Source organism: Orbicella faveolata, unplaced genomic scaffold, assembly GCF_042242905.1.
Source record: "Orbicella faveolata isolate gen_17 unplaced genomic scaffold, um_ofav_v1 contig_35, whole genome shotgun sequence".
Lineage (NCBI taxonomy): Eukaryota > Metazoa > Cnidaria > Anthozoa > Scleractinia > Merulinidae > Orbicella > Orbicella faveolata.
In genome coordinates this window covers 10,025,144-10,052,798 of record NW_028301564.1, presented here as the reverse complement: position 1 = coordinate 10,052,798, position 27,655 = coordinate 10,025,144, and the positions used below count along the sequence as shown (strand labels likewise).

The window sequence follows — 27,655 nt, the reverse complement described above, 5'->3', positions numbered from 1 at the left end:
ATGTGCACATAGAAATTGTTTCAATAGTTGGTTTGCACTGGAGCATCCTGTATTCTTTCCTGGTTGCCGGCCACACTAAGTTTTTCTTGACTGGTGCTTTGGCTTGGCTAAGCAGGCAGTCCGCAAGACTTTCATTTCAGACCTGTTTGAGTTGGCTCATACAATTGGCAACTCAAGTGTAATGGGTGTGAATATTTCACAACTCTGCGGACTCCATGATGGCTCGGTTCTCTTCCCACATACAACTGGGCCAGCTATTTTTGATAAGTACTTCAAAAAACTCCCAGGCGTGAAGGGGTATCATCACTTCCGCTTCAGTAACGACTAGCCTGGGCGAGTCTTCTGTAAGCGCTGTGTTGATTCTGAAGAAGTGGAGTTTGATTTGCTCAGAGATCCGACAAAACTTCCGCCTTGTACACTTCCTCCTATCATTAATCCAGCAGGCCTGGATTTAGAAAGGAAGAGCTATCTGACAGGTATAAGGAAATCTGACAGTTTTGCAAACCAAATTCTGCGGATCTGGTAGCGCCAAAACCATGAAACAGTAAACCTTGTTGAAAATGTAAGCTTCATAGATTGCCCAACAATTAGGACTTTGAAATTTACGGACAAAATCTTCTAATGAAAGTGAAAAGCGTTTTAAATATCTCATTCAATTTTTGTGTGTGCAGAGATCACACAAAGTTAGCAGCAGAAATTTGTCTGTTTACAAGAGTCACATGATTGAAAGGAATTCTACTAAGATGACTGAGCACTAGTTTAGATCCGTTAGATGAGAAGATTGGGTGCTAGGTGGCTTGTGCAAGTGGACTTTCTGCCTCCTTCATGTTGGCCGCTTTGCTTTTGTGTACCATTTAACGGTTTCCCAGCTTTCAGTTGCCAAGGTAGGTTTTTCTCTTTTATAGCTTGCTTTGAGGTAAATTATCTGTTTGCATGTATCGAAAATCTCTCGTATCCTTTGTAATTTTGTATTTAAGCTTGTGCTTAATTGCATGTCTGTTTTCATTTATTGAAAATCCAGCTTCCTAATTTCATGTGGGCTTTGAAAATGTTGATTGCAGTTGTATTGTTTATTGATAGCTTTCTTTCATTATCCCTTCAGGTGACCTTAACGGGAGTTATTTTGCTCACACAAACCAACCGTATCAAGACTTGGCTTGTGGTTAGTGCAGGTTGCATAGGGGCTAGTACGCTTTCGCAAGCTAACATTTATTGGCCTGAATGTTTGGCACAGGTTGCCCTATAGAGCAAAAGGAGTCATTTTACTTTTGCAAACATCGGCTTGAACATATTAATGTAGGCAGCACTTGTAAGTGAGACATATTGTCAGGGATTGTCAGAGATCACTTGGCAGAAACTCTCAGAAACAAAAAGACTGCCTTGCACTTGCCTTGTACTTGCATTGTTAGAAATACTGATACGTGAACAGTGTTTACAGTCACCCTGTTGTTGCTTTTTCAAGATCAAAAGTTAGTACGCAAATCACGGTTGAACAATACCGGTCAAAGATAGGCTTTCATAACCATTTCGTGAATGCAAAGAATGCCTTATCGCGTTTTAAGGATCAGTTCTGGAATATGATTCGTGTGGCACAAATTACGGGCACTGATGTCATATTGTGGAAAATTTGCTACAATTCTCGGAGCCAAGAGGTTAATTCTTATGCCAAAATTGAAACAAGTTATTACAACAAAAAATGTGAAATGAGGTGATGTTTTGGTTGACACAAATGATGTGCTGCAATGTGTATACTCCATTACTTATAAGGCAAATGAGTGATGTGAAGGGAAATCTAAACCCTACAATTTTTGATGTCATTGATCCGATCATCATATTCTGTGAATTAGAGCATGCATGAAATGGACACGCACCCCAACTAAATGTAAACGTTCTAAATGTAAACACTATCTAAAATTACTTGTGAGTGGCTTCCAGAATAACTTGCATGTTTGTTTCAACAAATTTTGAGGTAAAACGCTAGTCATAATCTATCAAAACAGATATTGTAGGGAAATTTTTAAGTTAAAGATAAGAATACTACTCCAAACAACTAAAACACTATTTTCTAATTAAAATTTCTCAAATCACTCCAATTGTGATTGCACAATGTTGTGTTTTAAATTGAGTTAAGAAAGCTTGCCTATGAAAAGTGTTTAATAGTGGTGACAAGGTTAAGTGCTTTAATAAGGTCAACAAGGGTCAATTCATGCCTCTCAGCTTTGTGCTTTCAGCATCTGGTATCTTTAAAAGATCTTATCAACTTCAGTGCAACGTAAAGAGGAAAACGGAGGCAGCTAACAACATCTCACTCAAAACCCTACCATGACAATCAAAACACAAAACTACAGTTGAACCTGTATTAGGTGGACACCCTCGGGACCCTTGCAAGTGTCCACTTAATACAGGGTGTCTGGTGAAAACAAGTTCCCTCAGAATTCGTCTTAAAAGGGTCATTAAGATCTGTCAGTATTAAAAGACCTTGAAAGGGTCAGGTAGCATTCTCATGAATGGTCAGTAACTCTCCTTAAACAATGACGAGTGTCTGACTTCACACGATTTAAGTATACAGTAACCATATCTACATTGATCGACGAATCATGTGAAGGTTTACAAAATCAACAAGAACAAGAGTTCCGTAAAAACAAAACCAAATAATAACACATTGCATTTCTGTGAGAGCTCAGTTTGTTGGCAAACTTTAATGACCAATCTGCTAAAACATAGACAAAAAAATCAGGCATTCTTTTTGCAGTGTCTGTTTGATACAGGTTTCTAACAATAGAAATGACCATAAAAGTCAAGTTTAAGGTGTCCTCGTCTGCTTAATAGAGGTGCCTGTTGAATACAGGTATTTTTTACAGTGAATTTGGGAAAAGAAAAATGGGACTTACACTGCTGTCCGCTTAATAGAGGGTGTCCGCTTAATATGGGGTCCACTTAATACAGGTTTGACTGTATAACAATATCATCTGATAATTTCCAGGTCAAATGTGTATCATTCTTTGTAAGACTCGGCCTCTCTCCTGCCAACCCCTTCTGGCCTGGAAATTTAACCAGTGAATATCCCCTCTCTTTTATCTCATGCTCTCATGGTTAAAAAAAATAAATAAATATACATTGTGGGTTCACCCTTCCCTTGAAAACTTCTCCTAATTTATAGCACATTAATATTTACTACATGTTATTCTTAGAACTACTCAGATTAAATTGGTAGCCAGAGATTCTATGTAGCATGACATAATAAACCAAAGACCTTCATTGATGTATAAAAAGCTCCCTTCCTTCCAAAGGTCTTTCACAACTGAACAGATTTTTCGTCAAAAAAGGCGCAACACTGTGACAACGGTACACAGTGACATAATAGTGGATTGTCTAAGTACACTAACAAATATAGCCTGGGTTGCAGCCATAAACGGGGAAGGTGTAGGGATCGGGTGGCAAAAAACGCAAAGAAGAAGGGGACGGAACAGCACCCTATCCCGTTAGAGAAGCTCATTTCCAATAAGCAGCCCAGTTTAATTTCCACAACCAGGAAAATGAGTGACATGAATTTCATCACGTGTTGGACTCGACAACACGGTAAACATGTAATGCCATCGGATTAATTATCTGTTTGTTTCAGTTTTGACTAGTTGAAAAGGGAATTTATACAACAGCGTTGCTTTGCTAAATGTGCAAATGAGACCTAAACCTTTCAAATGCGCTGTAATGAGACTCCTTGAACATGATATACATATATCTTATTAGATGTTTTGGTGTGTAGTATCACTGTATATTTTTACGAGTTGTGCCGTGTTTTGACGAGCGCGTAGTAATACAAACAACGAGTAAACATATAAAGTGATACTACACAACAAAACATCTAATAAGAGATTTATTATCCAACTGCTGTAGCCAATAAATTTAATATATAGTTTTAGGCCAGCCTAAAAGCGTAGCTCCTGGGCCGCGTTGTTCAGAGCCAAATAACCCAGGAGAAGGTAGAATTTTGATTTCAGCTTTTTTAGCTTTGCGGCACGGTTTTCTGTATATTGTTTGGTCTTCTGTTTTGAGTTTTAATAATCACTATATACACAAAACAAAGCAGCCAAAAAACATTTGTATAGAAAAAAAAGTTATAATTCGGTTAACTTTTAATCCTTGGTTAGCGTTAACCGGCTTCTGAACAATCCTGCCCTGTTTTCAACAAGTTAACCTGAGATGAGCCCGCGATCCAATCGAAAACCAGCACTTGGTCAGCGGTCAACTTCAAAAAACACGTGACCTCGATAAGCTGTAAACTTGAGTCCGCGATATGGTCATGTGATACTGGTCAGCGGACACCTTGTTTTGACAGGTGTCAATTGATCATAACATGGATGTCCAATATCAAAGAAGTACACGGTAAACCAAGACTGCATGTCTCTGTCAACCTATTATTTGGAGTTTGGCGGCCATGTTGCGCGACTCCGTCGTCGTCGTCGTCGTCGTCGTCGTCGTCGTGCGTACGCGCCCACGAGCAATACCGCTAGCCATGATGACCATGAGAAAATCAACTCATGGGTTTCCTTTTCTCTCCTATATGAGTATGGGGCTCCGCTTGGCGGCCCTTTGGGCCGCCGGAGCTCCGCTATCACTGAAAGAGGGAGAGTGTGACAGTTTTGCGTGTGCATGCTGACCTGTATATGGCAAACAGGTTTCTACTGTACAAATAACTGTACAATATCACTGTATATTTTGTACTGTTGTTTGGATGGTATTTGCTGCAGTTGAATAATAAGTGATTATAATTCCCATAAATCGTGATCTTCTTTTTGTGATTGTAACGCAACGTGTGTTGCCCGTCAGAGCAATAAAACACTCATTCACATATATCACTAGCAGATTGTTGGCCTGTTCATGATAATTTTACACGGACAGCAAAAATTACTCAAAAGAAGGACAGAAAACCATTCAAACTGAACTAACAATGCCTTTAATAAATTAGTGTCTCAATAGTTCAATGGCGGGATCGAAAGCCGACGTGTTCCATATTTACTCTCAAGAAAGCAAAAGTTTTGTATTGAGCAAACTATTTAAGTGGAAAGCATAATTTCAAATTCTTTGGAAAGCTTGAGAATTAGTTTAGACAAAACGTACGTAGAATTATGCAGTAGCAAACAAAACATTCAAAAGAAAAGGTCGCATCTCACACAAATATGCAAATGTCATTGATCTCTCATGTAAACAATAACCTATTCACGCTTACATTCGCAAATGTCCGAAATTTTGGCCACTAAACTTAGGAGAAGTTTCACGTGCATTTTATCTTTTGATCTTTCCACAGAAATAAATAAACCAGTACCGAATCATATGGCAAAATAACATTTCTGCAAAACAAAACAAAAAATTTATAACATGCAGTGCTGTCATGCATTCGCCAGCATGTGATAGTGAATGCAAACTAGAAGAATAATTTTTTCCCCCAACATTTTCAAAGCGGGTTTTCAGAGTATTCAAAACATTTCTAAGGGGTTTCCAAAGTGTTTCCACGTTTCAGGGCGTTTCAAAAGGGTTTCAAGGCATTTTAAAAGGGTATCAAAAGGGTTTCCAAAGGGTTTCAAAGCGTTTCAAAAGGGTTTCCAAAGCATTTTAAAAGGGTTTCAAAACAGTTTCCAAAGGGTTTCAAAGCATTTCAAAAGGGTTTCCTAAGGGTTTCAAAAGGGTTTCCAAAGGGTTTCCAAAGGGTTTAAAACCCTCTGAAACTGGGTTTTGAAAGGATTTCAGAGCGCCCTCAAAGCCCCTAGAAAATGCTTCTGTAGATAAGACGTGTTTTCGTATGGAGGGTCACAAATATTCCTCGTTTATACCATTTAATAAACCAAATGAAGGTAGACTTTTCTCGAAACGACGGCTAAACCGAGGAAAATCTTATTTAAAGTCCACAATTTGACCTGTAGTGGTGGATTATTTTATTTCCAAGCGTTTACGGCTCATATACATGTATATTGGTTATAGCTTATAGTTACCATCAAAATAGTGAATATTTGGCAAATTCATGGAGCTCTGTAAAGCCCGCAGTGGAGAGTGCTCACAAATTTCATACTATAGGTTTTTACGTTGATGTTCTTTTGAGCTATCATAGACTCGATCCCAGATCAGGTCCCACATTTGAGAAAATAGCTTTTAACCATAGGAATGTCATACTTTGTACATTCTAGAGTTTGGCAGGAGGTATTTTAAAAAATTCATAACTCCACCAAACTTTAACAGAGTGTAATTGTTAAACCTTTAAAATATCAACAAAAGGTTAAACATTTGCATGTAAAACATTCAGCTTGTTAGAATAAAAAACTTTGTTTTGGCAGCATCCAACATTTATAGCTAAATCTGAGCATCTCCCAAGGCAAATTAGCCAGAAAAATTAAAAAAATGAAGTGACCCAAATAAATGTGATATTTGTACATTGGATATAATGGTTGACTTTCACAGAAAAATCAGGCCAATCAGTGAAGTTCTGAAATTTGCCCCATCCATTCTTACACAGCCTATTAAAACCTCAAAATTTTTCAGTTAATCGATAAGTGAATGCACAAATGCAAGTTTTAGAAAACAATTCAATCTGCACTGTTTTGCTTAAGTATAAAGTATAATACTAAGTTGAGAAATGTTTGGAAATCTTGGAAGGAAATTAATCTTGGTAAGAATTCTACTCAAACAGTTAGCCCTTGATTTCTATGAGGTAATAATTGATTCGGTCTTCAGCCTCATCAACATTTACTATCACTTCATAGAAATCTCAAGCTCATAGTCCAATTGTTAAATAGATTTTCAACATAGTAATGTCTCCACAATGTTGCATTAGGGCTCTGAGACACCTTTGTCCCCAAATGGTCTACTTTTTTGTCGTATAACAATATTTGGTGTAAACTTGATAAATTTGTTTTACTTTTAGAGGGGGCCTTCAGTTACGCATCACTGGCACCAATTTGGATACCATCCAGAAACCAAGAATGTTTTTTATTTATCCCTCACAAAATGGTACCTCTATTACATCGGCAGTTCAGGTAAGAGCCAATAACACTTGAGATAACACTTAAACAGTACTCCTTGAGAAACACAGTGCACAGTTTTGCTTTCAGTGGCTGGCATATTGATAACATGCATAATTTTTGTAAATGTCTTTTCTGTACTTGGAACCTTGTTTGTAAGGAAGAAAAGAACTTCAAACGTGTCACAATACAAGCTTGCTTCAAGTGTTCAGTGCCAGAATTTATATGCCCATTCCTTCAAACTTCAAACTTCAATGCCAGTACCCTGTGTAGACATTCTCCCATGGGGCATCATGGACATTACAGCTTAGTCTACATGTACATGCAGACATTTACTATTTGCTTTTCTGTGAAACACTGTTGCTAATCGTGTTCCAGTATCTTGAAATTCACATGTTAAATCTTGCTTAAATTATAACAATGATAATGATAATGATAATGATAATGATAATGATGATAATAATGATAATGATAATGATAGTGATGATAATAATAAATTTTGGTTGAATTGGTTGTTCATCTTTTCCCATATTTTTTACTCAGTTTTTAACTTGTGAATTGCAATAGCAAGTTGCGAGTTGTTGGTATTCTGCAGATTATGCAAATGAGTGGCCAGTCACTCATCTGTTAAGTTTTTGTGTTATTCCTGCTCACCAGGAAATAAAATGTTAGAAATCAGAGCATGAGTAAATAGTGTGGGCGCATATATCATATTAGATATTACGTAGGTATGCTTGTTGTACTAAAACAGGAAACTTTAATTTATTGTTTGCTTTCAGTCAGAGTTCATTGACAGTAAATTAGAAATAACAGACAGAACAAAGCATAAGCTCAATATAAGCCAAACACTGTGCTTAATAGTGAGCCAGAGGTGAAATTGATGGAAACTGATATTGGGTGATTCCAGAAAATATCCACACCTATGCCACGGGTGGCTTTTTGGAATTCTGGGTGCAGTGGGGGGGTTCTTTGTACTGGAAGTCCAAAAGCATGGTGGTACTTATGATTGGAATTCCAAGGGCATTGGGGGCTTTCTAGAGAGGACAGTCAAGAATGTGAAAGCACAAACCAACTGACGACACTGTTGACTACTGCGGAAAGCAAGATACAAGACAAGCATCCATCGATCACACATGTGTTCGTGTTTATTTACAGAAGAAAAGCTATAAAATCTGGGTTGTACATGGGGCTCTAGAGGCCTTAAAGTTAATGAATTTCTTCTCAGAAAATTGTTTGCATCGAACGCCAACCCGCCATGTTTGTTTTACCATGCACCAGCGATACATTTTCATAAAGAAACCACTTAAATGGTGTCTGAACAAGTGAATATTGTCCATACTATTGAAGGTAAATTAGGTAGGATTTGCCCACGTGTGTTCCAGTTTCCATAGTAATAAACACACAAAGCAATTGAAATTTTTATTCCTTCACTAGTTTAGTCACAAACTAGTTTCAAAATTGCGACTGAAAAGGAGGAAGTTTTAGGCCCTGAACATTTAGTCACAAATGCATGCGATTGTATCGGTCACAATTTCAAGCCTTGTAGACAAATTGTTCTCACTTGTTTGGAGGACTGCCAAAAATTTTGAGTGTGTTGTTGTTTTCGTATTGCTTTCATATGAAAACACTTCGAGACTCGTATTAGTTGGTGTCACATTGCTAAGGCATGCAACTGTCACACAGGCTTAGCTTGAAGAAGTTCTCGAAAATGCATCAGAGAATGAACAAGTTTGCAAGTATAGTTTGGGGAATTAGGGTGGTTCATTAATTTTGTGTTGTAAAATTGTTGTCTATTGTTTGAAGGGACACATAACATAACTGTGACTTAGATGTTGTGAATTGCAAAGGATACTACATAAAGGGGTTAATAAAAGTCGTGATATATTAGTCAACACCCCTTCAATTCACAAGTCAAAAAATTTGCTTTTTTTCACTTTGTATTTAAGATAACAAATCTCACTCCTTTGCTCCTTTCTTTGCCTTTTATTTACTTTTTGTGAATGAGTACTCCTAAAGTTGTAGTTCACAGCACAGTATGTGATGTTGAAGATAGCTAATGGTCGCTGATGGAAGTGGTTAAGAGGAGGGAACTAATTTACTTACCAACTGATTTGCTTATGGCAGTGATTCCTCCTGTTGAAAATCAGGTTGTCATGCAAATTCAGTTTGTTTTTAAGGAGGCTGGCAACAGTTTCCAGCACTTTTCTAACAGCTATACTTTGAAGGATGAATACTACCACTGTTTAACAAGTGATGCTACCATAGTAGTATCATATAAATTCCCAATCATTGGTAACCAAGTTACAGTCATTCTTCTTATATAACAGGTTACCACAGCAACAATATGACCCTTAAGTTTAGCTTTAAGCTCTTATAACTCAAAAACGAGCTTGGTGACCCCCTTTTTTATTATCAAATTGTAATCAGCATGATAAGATGCAACTTTTTGCAAAGTTTTAAAAAATTCTGTGAAGGGGGTTTAGAGCCACCTTAAATTTTCAAAAAGTTAAGGTGGCTCTGAACCCTGTTCACAGAATTTCTTAAACTTTGCAGAAAGTTGCATCTTATTGTGCTGATTACAATGCCATAACAAAAAAATGGGGGTCACCGAGCTCGTTTTTGAAAGCGCTTAAAGCTAAAATTAAGGGTGTTTTGTCAAGGGTCATATTGTTGCTACGGTAACCTATTGTGCCAAAACATTCACAGCAACATGTTCACCAATAATTGGGCAGTTTTTTGATACAATGTACCATGATTTAGGCATCAGTCGATATAGAGTGGTTATAATGACCCGACAAAATCTAAGTCTTGGAAAGTACAGGAAACTGTTTCAAGCCACCTTAATATATTTGTTATATTTCACCCCCATTAGTCTAAGATACAGATGAGAGCACACAAATAGACCCTCATAACAGTTAAAATAGCTTAATTTCCTTGGAAAGGACTGGAAAATTGTGGCAAGCATTATGCAGATTTGTTGTCTGTTTTTATTGGGCTTTTTTCAACAACCTTTACAGCCTTTTAAGAGTCCCTGTCCATAAATGTGGAAAATAACTCAGCAAGGGTCGAAAATTCGATTTCGCTCATATTTTTCTGGTAGATAGGTTACGGCACGACAAAAACTACTGGGTAATTTTTTTGGCAAAATACCCTTTTCAAAGAAATATGCAAATTACCAAATTCCGTTAAAATCATCATTTGACGCACAATTTTATTGAACAAGTTTGAGAGCCTCGCATGCAAAACCACATCATTCTTCCTTCTTTAAAACACGCAAATATTTTTGTGCAATGTTTAAATGTGTACTGGGTTGATTTTAGGGAATGCTGCGTTGTCTTTTTGGGTGCAAAATAATTAAATTTCGAAGACATGTATTTCATTCACTCAAAAGTACTTCGTAAAAATAATTGATTTTCACCCTGTGTGAAACCTTCAAATGGATTAAGCTTCTGGTGGTTGAATCGCAGAAGGATGGTCTACAGATTCCTGTAAACATTTCTTTGGGTAAATGATTGTGAGCAATGCGAGAGCTTTTCAAAGTACATTAAAAATGCAGATGTTTGACCATCCGTCGTCAAATTTCAACTTACGGGCTAGACATAAATTTTAGCACGCACCACATGTCTTGAGCTATATTAAGTTGAAATAGACACAGCTGATAATTTCAAAATGTTCTAACCTTATTTCCTGTAAAAGGCAGGTCCAAAAGCCGATTTGACGTGTTTCTGTCACCATTCGTCGCACATAAAGCAGAAGTTTGCTTTTGTTTACACAACGTCTGATGTACATTGCCAACTGTCAACTTATTTAATGGTCGAATACCATGAATCTATGACTCTCTTTTGACACATATGATCACCACTGCATCTAAGTCAAAAACGGCTAGGTGATTTTTACATAGTTGCTTGCTTTGCACTGCACCAAAATATTACGTTTGATTGTCGTTTGATCTATTGCTGCTTGAATCCTTGCTTGCAGCGGTTCCTTGTTTGTGCGTCACACAATACTGTCATCCCATTTTAGTTGGTAGGGGTAGGACAATTTCTATCCTAATATGGAAGGCTCCGTAAGGCTTAGAACCACAGAGAGCACACAATCTTGTTGAGTAGGAAGAGATTAAATTAAGCAATGAAAAGAATGAATAGTTAACTATTGCCCGTCTTGTCATCTTTTAACAGACCACCGCTACCTACATGCCCTGCGTAATACTGTAACGCTAAACTCGTACCTAGGTCTTTTCGCGCTGTGCAATTATTTTTGGTTTACATATAATACAGTGGGCTACCCTCGGGGAAATGGGAGGTGCCTGCTTAATAGGGGTTGGCCGCTTAATAGAGGTTGGTTTACCTTGAATATTTTTTTACTTTAGGGTTATAAATTTAGCTAAATCTCTTAGTAAACATGGAGTCAATTCAAGACAATCATGATAGACGTCATTCTCGGAGACCCAGGGGCAGTTAGTGGAGGCAAGGAGAAAGTCTAAACGGGTCTTCGCCCAAACTTTTTCTCACCCGTTTAGACTTTTACCTGCTCCCACTAACTGCCCCTGGGTCTCCGAGGATGACGTCTATAATGATTGTCTTGAATCGACTCCATCATGTTCACTAAGAAATTTATAACCCGATAGTAAAAAAATATTCAAGGTACACCAACCTCTATTAAGCGGCCACCTCCCATTTCCCCGAGGGTAGCCCACTGTATTATATGTAAACCAAAAATAATTGCACAGCAAAAAAAGATCTAGGTATGAGTTTAGTGTTACAGTATTACGCAGGGCATGTAGGTAGCGGTGGTCTGTTAAAAGATGACAAGACGGGCAATAATTAACTATTCATTCTTTTCATTGCTTAATTTAATCTCTTCCTACTCAACAAGATTGTGTGCTCTCTGTGGTTCTAAGCCTTACGGAGCCTTCCATATTAGGATAGAAATTGTCCTACCCCTACCAACTAAAATGGGATGACAGTATTGTGTGACGCACAAACAAGGAACCGCTGCAAGCAAGGATTCAAGCAGCAATAGATCAAACGACAATCAAACGTAATATTTTGGTGTAGTGCAAAGCAAGCAACGATGTAAAAATCACCTAACCCTTTTTGACTTAGATGCAGTGGTGATCATATGTGTCAAAAGAGAGTCATAGATTCATGGTATTTGACCATTAAATAAGTTGACAGTTGGCAATGTACATCAGATGTTGTGTAAACAAAAGCAAACTTCTGCTTTATGTGCGACGAATGGTGACAGAAACACGTCAAATCGGCTTTTAGACCTGCTTTTACAGGAAATAAGGTTAGAACATTTTGAAATTATCAGCTCTGTGTCTATTTCAACTTAATATAGCTCAAGACATGTGGCACGTGCTAAAATATATGTCTAGCCCGTAAGTTGAAATTTGACGACGGATGGTCAAATATCTGCATTTTTTAATGTACTTTGAAAAGCTCTCGCGTCGCTCACAATCATTTGCCCAAAGAAATTTTTACAGGAATCTGTAGACCATCCTTCTGCAATTTAACCACCAGAAGCTTAATCCATTTGAAGGTTTCACGCATGGTGAAAATCAATTATTTTTACGAAGTACTTTTAAGTGGATGAAATACAGGTCTTCGAAATTTAATTATTTTGCACCCAAAAAGACAATGCAACATTCCCTAAAATCAACCCGGTACATATTTAAACATTGCACAAAAATATTTCAGTGTTTTAAAGAAGGAAGAATGATGTGGTTTTGCTTGCGAGGCTCTCAAACTTGTTTAATAAAATTGTCCGTCAAATGACGATTTTAACGGAATTTGGTAATTTGCATATTTCTTTGAAATAAACGGATATTTTGCCGAAAAAACTATCCAGTAGTTTTTGTCATGCCCTAGCCTATCTACCATAGGAATATGAGTGAAATTGAATTTTCGACCCTTGCCACGAAATTAAGAATTTGTCTGATTTTTACAGGCAGGCACTCTTAAATCATATTTGTTTTTCTACGGATGATTTCATAGAGTAACATACCATTTAAACTTTGCATACCTGTAAGTTTTAAAATTTGAAGATAAATATGGCTTTGACAGGATCATGCTGTAATATACATCGAAATTAAACTTGAGACCTTCTTATTGTAATTGTGTTACACCGGATTTGTAATCAAGATGCTTTCCCTTCCTCCTTTCTCTTCCTACCAGTGATAAGACAGCTTTGCAATCAGTAAGTTCATTTGCAGAATCTGATCTCTGTGAAACACACTACTTGAATAATAACAGCAGCCAAGTGCTTTCAAGTCGAACCTCTTGCGAACGTTGCAAAACTGTCAAGGCTTCTTTCTGCCATCTTAGGTTCACCCAAGGAAGCAAAATTGCAAATTTTTGCACATGTGGGATTGAGAGTGGAGCTCAGGTTTGCTTGAAAAGTGCAGGACACTGAACTCATGCAATTTGTGTGGTGCAAAAGGATACATAGTAGAATAGGTGTGCTATGTAATTTATCTATAAATAATTGCCAAAAAATGTTTGTCAACCTTAAAACCACCTGTTTGAAAGTTTAAAAAGGTAAAAAAATTTTGACATTTTAACATTTACTTAACATCATTATCAAGTCAAAGATGAACAAGATTGTGTACAAATATAAATTTAAAAGAATTCCTGAGACATGAACTATATAAAAGAAATGTGGTGATGGTGGAACCAGATATTAGCATGCACAGTCACATAAAACGTTTGGCACAAATAGTTTCTTTTTGAGTGTTAAACACAGGTTTCAACTCCTTGATGAGGAACATCTCAAAAATTAAGCAAACAAATTTCGATCTTCGCTTTTTCAAGACAGAGAATTGGTTATCCTCTAAAGCAGACTTAGGCAGACCATGTTTCTCCAGATGCCTCCCGATTGCTGAATATCTGTGTTCATGAATGCATTGGTGTAAATGTCTGGCTGTATACCCAACATAATCTGCATCGCACAGATTGCTTTCAAATTTATAGATCAGGCACTGGTTGTTAACAATAGGGGGCTTCTTCTCCTGTGGGGCATGGACTTGATCAATCTTCTTGCTCTGAAAAACAGGTTTACTTCGGACTCCAACGTTGGTGCTCAGACTTTGCATTTGCCGTTTCACTCAATTAGCCAACTGTTGATCTTTAAATTGTAGCTGCAGGGCCATGATATTAGTGCCGTCCTCATTTATAGCCTTGGGTGCATCAATATTCTCGATCTTGTACAGAAACTTGTTAGGAGCCACTGCCAGTAAATATGGAGAACTTGACGACAGGAACAAAAATTTGAATTTTCTTTTATGAATTTGCGTAAAAAAGGCTCTTTTGCATGGTGAACTATTTTCAGAAATATGCTTTAAAGGTTCCAACAAATTCACATTTTGGTGATATCTAGGAAAGTTCAAATGCTGCCTGATCGACCAAGATGGCCGATGGAATTTATACAAAATTGAGCATTTTCAGCAGGCCAGTACAGAAAGAAGCAAACTTGCTTTGGTTTCAAATTCATGTGCACGGTTTGTAATTTTCGCTTTGATCATTTCTATGAGTGAAATATAATAATATATGTTATAATATATATGATACATATAATCACGATTTGATTTACAAACAAAATTTCAACTAATTAAGTCAACATGGCTGTGGTGATGAAGAAGTAGGCAAGTGTTCGTAACCTTTCTACAGACTGATGTTTTGAGCCTGTTGCATCTTTTAGTGATGTTCATGCCAACAATAGCAATGGTATTCTGCTCAGCTACGTCCATGGCAAACTTCAAGTTTTCGTGGCAAGAGCTCAGTTTGTTGAGGAAAGTGTTGGTTTCTTCTAAGTCAGGCATAATAGTCAGGGTATTGTCCATGTATTGCTTATAGAATGAGGGGAGCCAATTTTGCTTCTATAGAGCACATGAATGTGTTGGCCAATAATGGTCCAAGGGGAGAACCCCTTGCCATGCCCTCAACTTGTTTGTAAAGCATACCGTTAAGTTGAAAAAGTTGGTTTGTAGTTGCAAGTTCAAGCAGTTCCATTTGTTGATCTTTGGTGGTGTTTAGATTGTAGGTTTCATTGAAGCAGTTTCCATAGAAGCCGTTCTCAATAAGTATTTTGATGGTTTCGTGTGCAGGAACATTGTGGAACAGATCATGTCACATCATATGATACCAGTATAAGGAAAACATTTTTTCTCAGACTTCCACATGGGCTTGAAAAGCTTGTACACCATAAGAGGATTTTACTAACTCTAAGGTTGATAGTGATATTTTAGTTGGTTGTTGGATAGTACATGCAACTTAATTTCGTTAACATCGTAATGCTAAGATTTTGTAGACCTCTGACCAAACGATATTAATTAGGTGTAAACTACATCAATTTGGAAGAGCTAACACATGAATTTTAGAGCTTTTGCCTCTTGTTACAAAATTTAGTCCATGTTTAAATGAAGCATTTCTCTGCAGCAGTTTTCCAGTGTTAAAAGAGTAAAAACAATATTCAGAGCACTTGTTGTCTTCCATGTCAACCATATCAACCATACAAATTGTAGTCAAATTTGATTTTGGCTAGCTCCCCAGAGCATTGATGTATAGGGAGGAGCATTAGTAACACCTTCCCAAAGGGGATATGTCATGCATGATGAGTGTGAGGTGTCTATCAGCTGATAGTTGGCAAGAGGCAAATTCCCTTGCTGGCTATCAAAGTTGATAGAGCCAAAAGTGAGCTGTCTAATTGCTTTGGCATAAGCTACTGACCATGCAATCTATCAAACAACAAAAAATATCATCTGCAGTACAGCAAAGAGTTAACATTTTTAGGAAAGTAATGAAATAAAAAAGTCTCTTCATAAGCTAAGAGCCTTTGAATACTGTGGCAAAGACTAAGTTATTGACTGGCATCAACTACTTTTTTTTGCTTCATAGGAATGCAAGTCAGTCAACAGCTCATTGATGACATGTCGAAGTCCAGTAGTACAGGGCCTTCTTGGAAATGTCTCACAGGTGGAGGCTCAATTCTTGATGGATGGTGGTATCAAGTTAATGTCAAACTACACCAAACTAATAATGACTCCTGATCCATATTTTGAGCGTTTTGAAGATGGTGTTTACGTTCTTAAGACAAAGAACCTTATCCTGGAGGTATGTTTGGGTTGTTGTTGTAATAACTAATATACATGTATAGATTTAGCCAAGCCTAAAAGCGGAGCTCCTATCACAATAAATTAACCTGGCTTGAGCCTGTGATCCAAGTGAAAACCAGTTTTTGATGAGTGGTAAACTGAAAAAATCATGTGTCTCAATGAGTTCTAAACCTGAGCGTGTGATATGGTCATGTGATAGTGGTCAGTAGATACCTTGTTTTGACAGGTGTCAATTGACCATAACAGGGATGCCCAATATCAAATACATACGTTGTAAACCATGGCTGCATGCCTCAGTCAATGTATTAGCTGGAGTATGACCACCATTTTGTGCATAGTCCCCTTTTTTTTTTTGTTTTTAGTGGTAGGGCGTACACACCTGCAATCCACACTGCTAGCCATGTTGACCGTGAAAAAAGAGTTGTATGGTTTTCTTTTTCTATGCATACATGTGGTTCTTTTCCTATAGTTATGGAGCTCTGCTGTTAAGATGGATTCCATTCAAAGTTTGAGCAATACGTGCAAAATGATTTACTAAAAAACTATTCATGGCATGGTAACATTTTGAATACTATTTGAAACATCTCACTTTACTTCAATTCTCTAAGTGAACCGGCAGTAAAATTCTCAAGCATTCTCGAGAAAGGTCATGTCAAACCTCATAAAAATACTTAAGGTATCAGTATACCCCAAAATTGACCATTTTTCAAAAAAATTGTTTTTCACTGTTTCTCATAAATCTTAGTTTGATCTTTCACTTGAAGAAATTTCTATGAAAAAAGATTGATTCTAAGCAAAGTTATAAACCAAAAACTGTTCTTTGCTTTAATTTCCCTTAAATCATAGTTGTCAATGGGTTGTCACAAGAACTACATTAAGAAATTGGGTGACAGATTGCCATGTGGTACAATTGTCAAAAGATTGTGTTGGGTAGTCAATGAGCTGTCCTGGGCATTCTCCGTTTCTAGATTGTTGATTTGAGCTTAAATATGTCGTCAAAGAAATGCAAAAGTTCGTGTTCGTTTGCAAATGCAAAGAAAGCACCACAGCAGGAGCAGAAGTTGCTTGCAATGGATGAGGAAGACATTTTACATTCTCTAAGCATTACTTCCTTGGTGCTTTTGCCCTCTTGTTGTTTTGGGGTTTTTAAAATCAAAAATAAGAAAAAGAAGCGAAAATTATTTTCTTACTAACCTGGGTGCAGGAGTTGTGGAATTAAGACTTTGCAAAGGATATTTCCCACCGAAGGCAACATTTTAGCCCGCTTTGTAATTGATACAAGCTCTTTTATTAAAGTAAAATGAGCCTTCACTTTATCAATCAACATGGCATTATTTTCATATGGTTTGAGTAATTATCTCATTAATTTAGAAGAATGTCCTGAAGTTTATTTTCCTTCGTATGAGAATTGACAGCTGGGATGAAAGAGGAATTAAAAAAGAGGCATGGTTACACTAAAACAAAGGAACTCTTCACCTTTGATGATGGCTTGGCTGAGCGTCAATCTGCTTTCTTGGTTGTGGCTCGCCCCTTGCTAGCAACCTTGACAGCCCTTTATAATTCCGGGGGAGAGGATGAGGATGACGGTCCTGACCCTGATGCCATTAAGGACCTACTGAAAGATGCTCTAGTCCTCCTTGGAAACGCCAACTTTAGGCTTAATGCTTGGAGGCAAAAGCGCTTCTCTGAGTTCCTCACTGAAGTTTGTAAACATACTCTGCGGGAAGATATCCCAGCAGATAAGCACCTTATCCTGGATAAGTTCCATGCGAAGATCAAGAGTGAACATAACCATAGCTCAACTAATAGCACGCTTATCAGCACACCAGCCTCAAAACACTTCTTTAAAGGACTACACAGGAGGGGCCCAGCCCTTTCATGGAAACTACTGCACCACTGACAACAGTCGAGTTGGAGGGAAACGGAAATGGGGATATGGCTCCAGGTTTAACCCACAGCCTCCCAAAAGGGCCAGAACAGCAGGATCCACCTCCCAGCAATCTGACCCCAAGACCAGCTCAAGCTGACTATCTGTTCCCATGTCTCGAAATGCTCACACCCTCCACCAACTGATCAGCAACTCGTTTACAGTTTTTTGTTCAGAATTGGAAACAAATAACACTTGGGCTTTACAAACAATTCAGGGGTACCAGATCCCCTTTTGCAGGCGCCCTAGGCAATGGGGCATGAGAGTAACCAGAGTGAAATGCAACTTGGATGCTCACCCTATGGAAATGGCTATTGAGGACTTGTTAGCAAAGGGAGTCATCTGGGAAGTCATGCTGCAGGACGACCAGTTCACTTCAACCCTGTTCTTAGTACAAAAAGGAAATGGCGATTATCGACCCGTCATCAACCTTTGTGCACTAAATTGGTTCTTGGCGAAGGAGTCCTTCAAGATGGAGGGACTGCAAGTAGTGAAATCTCTAATACAGCAGGGAGACTTCATGATGAAATTAGACCTGAAGGATGCATATTACGCACTCCCAATTCATCCCTCCCACAGAAAGTATCTGCGGTTCATCTATCAGGACAGAACATACGAGTTTCAATGCCTTCCCTTTGGCCTGTCCTCAGCTCCTAGGGCATTCCCAAAGACATTGAAGTCAGTGCTGGTAGTGTTGCGGTCCATGGGTATCCAGGTTGTGATCTACATAGACAACATGTTATTACTCCACCAACAGAGCAAGGTGCTGCAGAAAATCTTTGTTCAAGTGGTAGACCTGCTGGAAAAGCTGGGCTTTCTGGTGAAAAGGGAGAAGTGCTCTCCCATTCCCTGCCAACGTCTAATCTTTCTCGGAGCTGTCCTAGACTCCACAACAATGACACTGTCCCTTCCTCAACCAAAACTTACCACCATTCTAACACCTGCCATCACCTCCTTGCTCTAGGGAGTGGCTCAGTGAGAACCCTGTCCCAAGCCTGCAAATAATTTTTGTCTATAAGCAGGTCATTTGTCAGGCCAAGGACAAGTTTTGACCTGACAAATAGCCAGTCTGATCGGACAAATTCTTTTTTGCCGCTAGAAACTTAAAATAAGAGACATTTGAGACATTTCGGTATTTCAGACCCTTCGCCAAAATGTTGGTTGCAAATTCAAATGGCTTAAAAGTAAAGTCAACTGAGTGTAAAATCAATACTAGCACCAGAAAGGGGACCTCTACAGTAAGTCAGGTATTATTTTACCCCTTGAAAACTGACAAATTTACAAACGTTTGTATTCCTAGTTTGCCTTCACTCACTTGATCAAGTTTCCCACATGTACAGCTTGTCAGTGCAAAAAAAGACCAAAACTCACTCACAATAACATTCAGAGACTTGAAAATTGGCTGAAATGAATTCTTCGACGTTTTCTGAAAGCAAGTTTCCCTCGACAATTTTTGGGGTCAATCGAATAAATAAATTTGCGTAGTTAAATGAAATTCAAATTGGAAGTGGTCGTGACTACAAAGCGTGACTAATTTGTACATTCACGTTTTTCACAAAAACATGTCTGTGGCACGGAAACTAATTCAAAATATATTGAACCACAGATGTAAGAAAAAACTTCATAGAGCTATAAAACTGATTTTTGATCATATGGACTGGTAATACATTTGGTTTCGTTTTAGAGGTTTTAGAGTTTTTGAAAGCGATTGCATTCAGATAAACGAAACATGAGAATTTGGGCCATATTTCCAATTTGCATAATATTTAATATTTTAGGCCCAGTTCAGACGCCGAACTTTCCATGAGCTGAACCAAATACATTGAATTAAGTACATGAAAAGTTTGGCATTTGAATCAATTAAGAATGGCTATTTGAATTTGGAACGGCTCAGCCGTTCTTCCCGCCTAGCTCAGCCAGGAATTTTGGCTTTGGAACGGCTTTGATTCTGACGTCGAACTTTTTGTGAGCCGAACCTAATGCATAAATTATTATAACATATTTTACAAGCAGTTTTCGCTTTGTCTGAAAATCGCTGACATTTTGATGTGATTTGGTTTAAACTAAATAAAGTTCGGCGAATTAAGTTTGACGTCTGAATCAACAGGTGTACTTTTGATAATTTGGGTCGGTCCAAATTCGAAATAAGTTCAGCTCATGAAAGGTTGGGCGTCTGAACTGGGCCTTAGTCGAGTCAAATTACGACTAAAAACCACAACACTTGTAGATAACAAATATCGAGTAACAACATATGAGACCTCAGATTCAAGTAGTTTTTCAGACGAACGTAATTCAGACTAAGTGGGGCTTCACAATCTTTCAAGACACCACCACAAAATGCGTAAATTAACACGTAGCCTGAATAGTGGTGCTGATGTGGCGTGTTTACAATTCGATGTGACATTTGAGACAACGCATTCGACGTGATAAAATTATTTCTCAGAAATGGAATAAAAACAAAACTGATAACAAAGCCTTTTTGCGTAGTATTGTGTGGCAGTATAATAAAATAACTTGTTCCATATTCGGCCACAAATTTCCAATTAAATTATTTTTCGTTCAGCAGAAATGCCCGGTCAGAGTGTCCGACCAGACTAAGCTTTTACCTGTCAAAACCTCAAATTTACCGGACAATTGACCGATGACCGACTGTTATTTGCAGGCTTGCTGTCCATGTTAGTAGGACAAATGAGCCATGCAGCACAAACAGGGATCTTGGTTGCACGACTTCATTACAGAGGTCTCGAACGCCTACACCTGCAAGCAGTGTCACATCATGGTCATAAGAGGAAAGTGATAGTCCCCTTAACCTCCCAGGCACACAAAGACCGAGAGTGATGACGTAGGGGCCAAACCACCCCCCAAATGTTTTGTCAGTTCTTGGGTATTTCACGTTATTTCGCATTACTTAAAAAGTATTGACTCTTTCTACACCAAACTTGGCAGATGAGCAGGAGACCTATTGCCAATTATATTTACGTGAAAAATGTCAGTAAATGTCAAAGTTGTGACGTCACTGTGATGACGTCATGTTTTTGGCCACTTTTGAAGTTTTTAATACGCATATTTTTTACAATGTGTTCGAAAGAGCACATCAAGGGAAGTTGAAACCTGAAAAGAATTTTGTCCATATAACAAAAATTAAATGAAATATGGCATTTTTAATCATGAAAAATAACTCTGCAAAATATGGGGTCCCCCCCTTGAGAAAAATCCCCAAATTGGAGCCGTAATTTTGTTCCAGCAAATGCAGCTATGTTGCACATGTGATGTGCCAGATGACTAAAGCAAAAATAAAGAAGAAAATCAGAATTAAAAACTATCCCTCTAGTGTTATTGCCTTAAAATTAGTTTTATTACGTCATAACCTGTGATGTCACCAGTTTTTTTACTTTTAATATCATCTTAACAAAGGCAAAAGTCAAATTTCTAAAACGATACGATTTTTGGCAACATCAAGCTTTCTATTTTTCTAGATTATTAGCCTTCCTAGAAAAAAACTGAAAAAAATAAACCAGAGACTGACTTAAGAAGGACAGTGTGGTTAAGCGAATTCCAGGGGGGGACAGCAAAAAAATATTTAATTTGCCGTATCTCGAAAATAATCATCATAGCAAAAAACAGTTTCCGGCATTTTACTCCTCAAGTCAAGGCCTTTCCAATGACATAATCTTTACATCAGATTTTACAAAAAATTATAGCACGTTTTGATGATGTCATCAATTATGATGTCATAATCTGACATTTTGTCACAACTTCCAAATTAAAATAAACTGGAGAACAAAGAAAGCTCATCTGCCAAACTTGGTTCAGAAATATATAAACCAAGGAAATATAGCCTTCATGAAACATTAAGGGGGTGGTTTGGCCCCTACCTGATGGGTCTCAGAGAACAGCTGCTGTCTGAATGGCTGTCCAATTCAGCTTCCACCTATCGATCTCACAATTTGGAGCAATGCCTCAAAAAAGGGCTGGGGTGCAGCCTACCAGGGAATTTCCACCAGGGGCCATTGGAGTGTGGAAGAGGCGAAGCGGCACATCAATGTCTTGGAGCTACAAGCAGCAACACTGGCTCTGAAAGCACTTCTGCAATCCCAAGAACCTCAACATCTGCCGCTCAAACATATTCACTTGAGAATAGCCAACACCACAGCGGTGGCGTACATCAACAAGAGAGGGGGCATGCACTCCCCTTCTCTGACTGCACAAGCCTTAGAGTTGTGGGCAGGAGTATCACTGACAGCTCAGCAAATGTGGTAGCAGACAGAGCCTCCAGGCAAATCGAGACCAGAACGGAATGGACATTGGACAGGAAGATCTTCCAGTCCATTTGTCAGAGATTCTACACACAAGTGGACCTCTTTGTATCCCAAGTATGTCTCAAGGTACCCAGATCCAGGGGCTCTGGCTGTGGATGCATTCCTCCTGGACTAGAGCAAATGGACTTGTCTAATCCATCCTCCCATAGTCCTTCTACCTCAGGTACTGAGGAAGATCAAAGAGGATCAAGCAACTGCAGTCCTCCTAATCGCCCTGAACTGGACCGGACAGCCATGGTTTCCAGACCTAATTCAGATGCTGGTGGATCACCCACTGCTGCTACCCCAGCGCCAATCTCTATTGTTTCTCCCATGTCAGCCAACAGCATACCATCCCCTGTTAAAGTCCCTTCATCTAACAGTTTGGCCGCTATCAGGGACCGTTACCAAGCAACAGGCCTTTCAAAGGAAGTTGTTGACATCTTGTAGGCCTCATGGGGAACGGATACACTGGTGTTCTCAATGGGGTTCCTGTCCCAATTTCAGCTTCTGTAACAGAGTTTCTTGCATTTCTTGCATCCCTAGTTACACAAGGCAATTTGGAATACAGGACTATAACTCTCTATAGGTCAGCTATTTCTCAGGCTCATGACCCAGTTGGCTCTACTCAGTTAGGAAGTTTCCCCACTGTGGCTCGTTTTATGAAAGGGTTGTTTAAGATTAAACCCCCCAAACCTAGATACTGCTCTACATGGAATGTGAAGACTGCTTTGTCATTCCTAGAGTCCCTTGAACCCTTAGAAGAATTGACACTAAAGCAGCTTTGTTGTAAAACTGTTTTATTATTAGCACTGACTTCAGCAGCAAGAGCTCATGAACTGTCAGTGTTGGACTTGACGTACTCTCTCAGAAAAGAGGGATCATGGGAATTTTCACTCCCCACTCATGTGAAGAACTCCAGATGTGATCACCCTGCTTGGAAGTTTCTTTTCTTGCAATTCCCAGAGAATCCCAAGATTTGTGTTGTTCGTAGTCTTACCGCTCATGTGGAGAGGACAAAAGGATTGCGCAAATCCACCCAACTATTAGTGTCATTTGTCTCTCCGCACAAGGCAATTTCAAGTCAGTCAGTCTCTTGGTGGCTGTCAAGAACCTTGCGTATGGCTGGAATTGAGTTGAATTACACTGGACACTCAACTAGGGGAGCATCTATCTCTGCTGCTCTGTCTGCTGATCTTATCTTGGAAGCAGCGGACTGGGCTTCTGTGCAGACCTTTGAACAGTTCTATCACAGAGAGTCATCTGCTGGTGCCTTCACAAGGGCTGTGCTTAATGGCTAGATTTATCAAATCACGGAATACCTCCTTGTTATACAGTTTACAGGAGGCTTTGTATCGTTGCAGGACATTAAGTTTCTATCTAGCGTCATTCGAGTATTTATTATTCACTATGGTTGTGTTGTGTTATTGCATGCTCGTTTATACTCTATACTTTTAATTATTACCTGTATTTTTAAATTTATACCTTGTATTTTTTGGAATTTTATCTTGTATTTTTAATTATTATATTTTTAGTCCAGGGCCCCTCTGGATATCAGCCTCATTGCTGAATGGGCCGCCCTGGCTAAATAAAGTTTACCTTTACCTTTACCTTTACTTTGCCTTATCCCATTTGCAGGAGGCATTGTATTGTTTTAGGACCTTAAGATCTCATCTAGCTTCATGTAGTATTATTAAATTGTTATGGTTGTGTTACTTTGCCTTGTCTTATTCGCTTGGCAGTATTGCTTTGGTAAACTGCACCAGTATTGTGACTATCAGTCAGAGGGGGTGAAGGAGAAATTATATTTCCCCAGAGGGTTACTTACCTGACGGGGAGATGTGGTTCTCCGAACCCCTGGTAGACTGATACGAGCAATACTGGTCCCCAGGCCATTGGAATATGTCTTTTCCTCCCCACCCTTGTACTGCAATCGACATGGCCTCACACACCACAACTCAGAGGCACAGGGCATGCACAACTTTTCTTCTATAATGTGGTATCCAGGCCACGGCCCCGCGACATATGCACCAGTATTGCTCATATCAGTCTACGAGGGCTTCGGAGAACCACATCTCCCCATCAGGTAAGTAACCCTCCGGGGAAATATAATATCGCCACAAAAACCAAGTTCGCATCTTCACTTCTAAGGTAAAAAGCTACATTCCTGTATGAATCTGAGACCTGGAAAGTGACTCAAGCCATATCCGATAAGCTACGAAGCATTGTCAACAAATGTCTTAGAAAGATCCTCAAGATTCATGGGTGTCTCAAAAAATCAGACCTTAAAAACTACTTTTTGGATCTGATTTTTTGAGAAAACCAGAGGGTCTGAGTTTTCAGACATCCAGAGGGTCTGAGTTTTTGAGACACCCAGGATTCCTGGCAGGATAAGATAAGTAACTAACTTACGAGCAGGACAGGACAAGAGTGCATACCGACTGAAAAAGCAAGATGAAAATAGGCTTGGATAGGTCACACTCTGTGAAAAACAGCCACTGATACTACCAAGCAGGCCTTGAAATTTTATCTGCAGGGTAAAAAAATTGGGAAGTGGGAAGGCCTGTTAAACTGGAGAAGGTCAACTGAAGAAGAACTGAATATAGCAAACATCAGCTGGCAGATAAAGAGATTTGGTGGGCCAATCTTACCACGTTTAGGCCTGTACTAGTACTAGTCTTATCATGCCTGTTATTTAATCAGTTCATGATACATTTTGTGGTAGCTAGAAGGAAAGTCTCAAGCATTTGGAACAATGTACAGTGCAGTATATAATCAATTGAAAAATCACACAATTTTAAATAATATCACCATAAAATGTTCCTTGAGTCATTGTTTTCAAGGTCATAGTTTTCACCCTCAAGTAACGGTTTTGTGTACACTTTCAGCTGTATCTTGTTTGCCTTCTGAACGATTTTCTATTTCACCAAAAGAATGCAATAAAAGATTAAGGTCACTGTGCACATTTAAGAGAAAATGAGCATTTTTTTCCCAGTTGAGCTTAGTAAGTGTATGCATTCATGTGCACGTGCTAATGACATGAAAATTGTGTGCAGTAGGGATGCACAATAGAAATTCAGATGATTTACCCTAATTGAAACAAACCTGTGCTGGTCTAGTTTATTAAAGTGGCGGCTGGTGCAAGTTGGAGTATCAAGTCTTAATCTTTCCACTAAGATATTTTGCCATTAATTGGAGTTATTTTGTGTTTTGCTAGTGCTGCTTCAGAGGTCTGTTTTCTGTTGATTTCAAGATATTGCACTTTAATTTTTTTTTTCACTGCATGGTTTTAAGCTTTCTTGTAAGCTTCTTGTTAGATATAATTTTCTTCTCACTAGGTTGTTTTTAAAATGTGTGGTTTTTTTTTCATTGATTAGGGAAGAAACTTACAAGACAAACTTAGAAGGCACATTTTTGTGAGTGTTGGAGTCTTACCTTGCAAGATAACCAGTGTTGACACGGTGTGTTGAAAGTGAAGTTGCACAATTTCAACAATAATTCTTCACTAGCACTACAATGATTTAGTGCCCTCCTTGCAATAAGCACCCCCTTTCTAATAAGTGCACCCCCATGTAATAAGTTCCCCTATTCCAATAAGTATCCCCTACCAAGAAGTGCCCCCATAGCAGAAATAACATTCAAGACGTTGACACAGAATAGACTGACAAAAAGTAAAGCAGCACACTAGTGCTAAATTGAATCATCATGGTAATTATAGGAGACTCTTATCAAAGAAAGTCAGCAATGGAATCCTTTAGCAGGGTACAATCATGTACAGGCATATTTTGTTTTGATTTATGAAGAAGGTTTTAATGAAAATTTAACCCCTCTGAATTTTTTTTCCTCTTAAGTAGACATAATAAAAATTCAAAGGAATATTAAGTCTTTTCTCCTTGGACTCTCTCACCTTCCTTTTTGTACTCTTCTACCTATTTTATTTAGTGGAGTGATCTTTGGGCCTTGGAAATAGCAAAATAAGGGTGTGTAGTTCACTTGCTGCAAGGAAACACACTTTACATTTACACCATTTTCATCAATCAAGTCATATCTCTGCACAGAATGTTGGAAATCATCAGGATTCCTGTTGTAATAGAAAGATTGACAGGAACTCAAGATGCTCAGTTTTGGCCTTTCCTGGTCATTCAGTCCTGTTCCAGGGAAATATAGGTCTGGATTTATGAAAACGATTTTAATGAAAATTAACATCAAGATGTGAAGATTTTTTTTTTGTGCCAAGAAGACAAAACACTTTGTAGGAGTCGTAAAATCAAAGTGTGTGGTCCACTTGCTATAAGGAAATACACTTTTCATTAACAAGTTCTTTTTGTGAGTCTAGTCATATATATGTTGCCAATTTGGGGTGCCCAGAAAAATAGTTTATTTTTCAAATTCACGCCAGTCTTGTTGTTAAAACACATTTACCAATTTCCCCCAGAATCTATGATGCAGCTGCATGGAGACCAATAAATTTCTGGATTTGAAGCTGATATTTTGACTTAATTTTAAGTCAACTCAGAAAACCTGTCAGAGTTCCAAACTTCCAAAGTTGGATGGTTTAAGGATATCCCTGCTGGTATGCTAGTAATTTAATGTTTTCTTTTTGATAGACCCAACTGGTGTGTGTTGCACCTATTGAGGACAACCAGTCTCCAAAGGCATCTAATAGTCAGTACCCTGTTAAGGTATGTTGCTTTTGTTATTCAACATTAACAGTATGGCTGTGTTTCATTTTTTGAAAAAAAAAGAAGGAAACTGGAAAGGGCTTTGCAGTTAATAATATTAGACAGACAGGCAGATAGACAGACAGACAGACAGACAGACAGACAGATAGAGAGATAGATTAATGCACTTAGCAATTAGAGTGAACCAATGCAGCCCAGACTCAGAGGCTGTCTCAATTTTGCATCGAACAGTGGCTAGTAATCGAGCCTACAAGAAACCCAGCTCTGAAAAGACAAGGTATTAATTTTTAGCCCGAAATGTGGTCATGGAGTCAAGCTTTGTTCTCTTCCAAGAAACTAACACCTGCTTTCAGTGTTACCTACATAGGTGACATCTTTCGACCATCTTTTGACATGCCATCTCTCTGCAATGTAACATAGCCTACGTCAAAAACACATGCACAACGGATTTCTTTGTGGTCAAACTCGACTTTTAGTCATGAAAGATGGATTTATTTGACATCAAACTAAGGTTAGGATTATCGAGAAGTCATTCTGTGCCAGATAAATTAACTGTTTTGAATATTTGTATCTTTCGAATATTCAACACTGTAGCGGAAATTGTTTGAATTATCCCTTAAATC

The 27,655-nt window shown here is 38.5% G+C and overlaps 1 protein-coding gene across 3 annotated transcripts in view; it reads left to right on the top strand.

Annotated features, from left to right (window-relative positions):
• The window catches only part of LOC110057154 (plexin-A4-like), a 160,904-nt gene that overhangs the window by 86,322 nt on the left and 46,927 nt on the right, over positions 1-27,655 (top strand). For all 3 annotated transcript variants that reach the window (XM_089272848.1, XM_089272846.1, XM_089272847.1), the window contains 4 exons: positions 6,914-7,025; positions 15,908-16,123; positions 25,728-25,811; positions 26,958-27,032. In XM_089272848.1, coding sequence (XP_089128974.1) covers positions 6,914-7,025; positions 15,908-16,123; positions 25,728-25,811; positions 26,958-27,032 — 487 coding nt within the window. The remainder of the gene's footprint in view (positions 1-6,913; positions 7,026-15,907; positions 16,124-25,727; positions 25,812-26,957; positions 27,033-27,655) is intronic.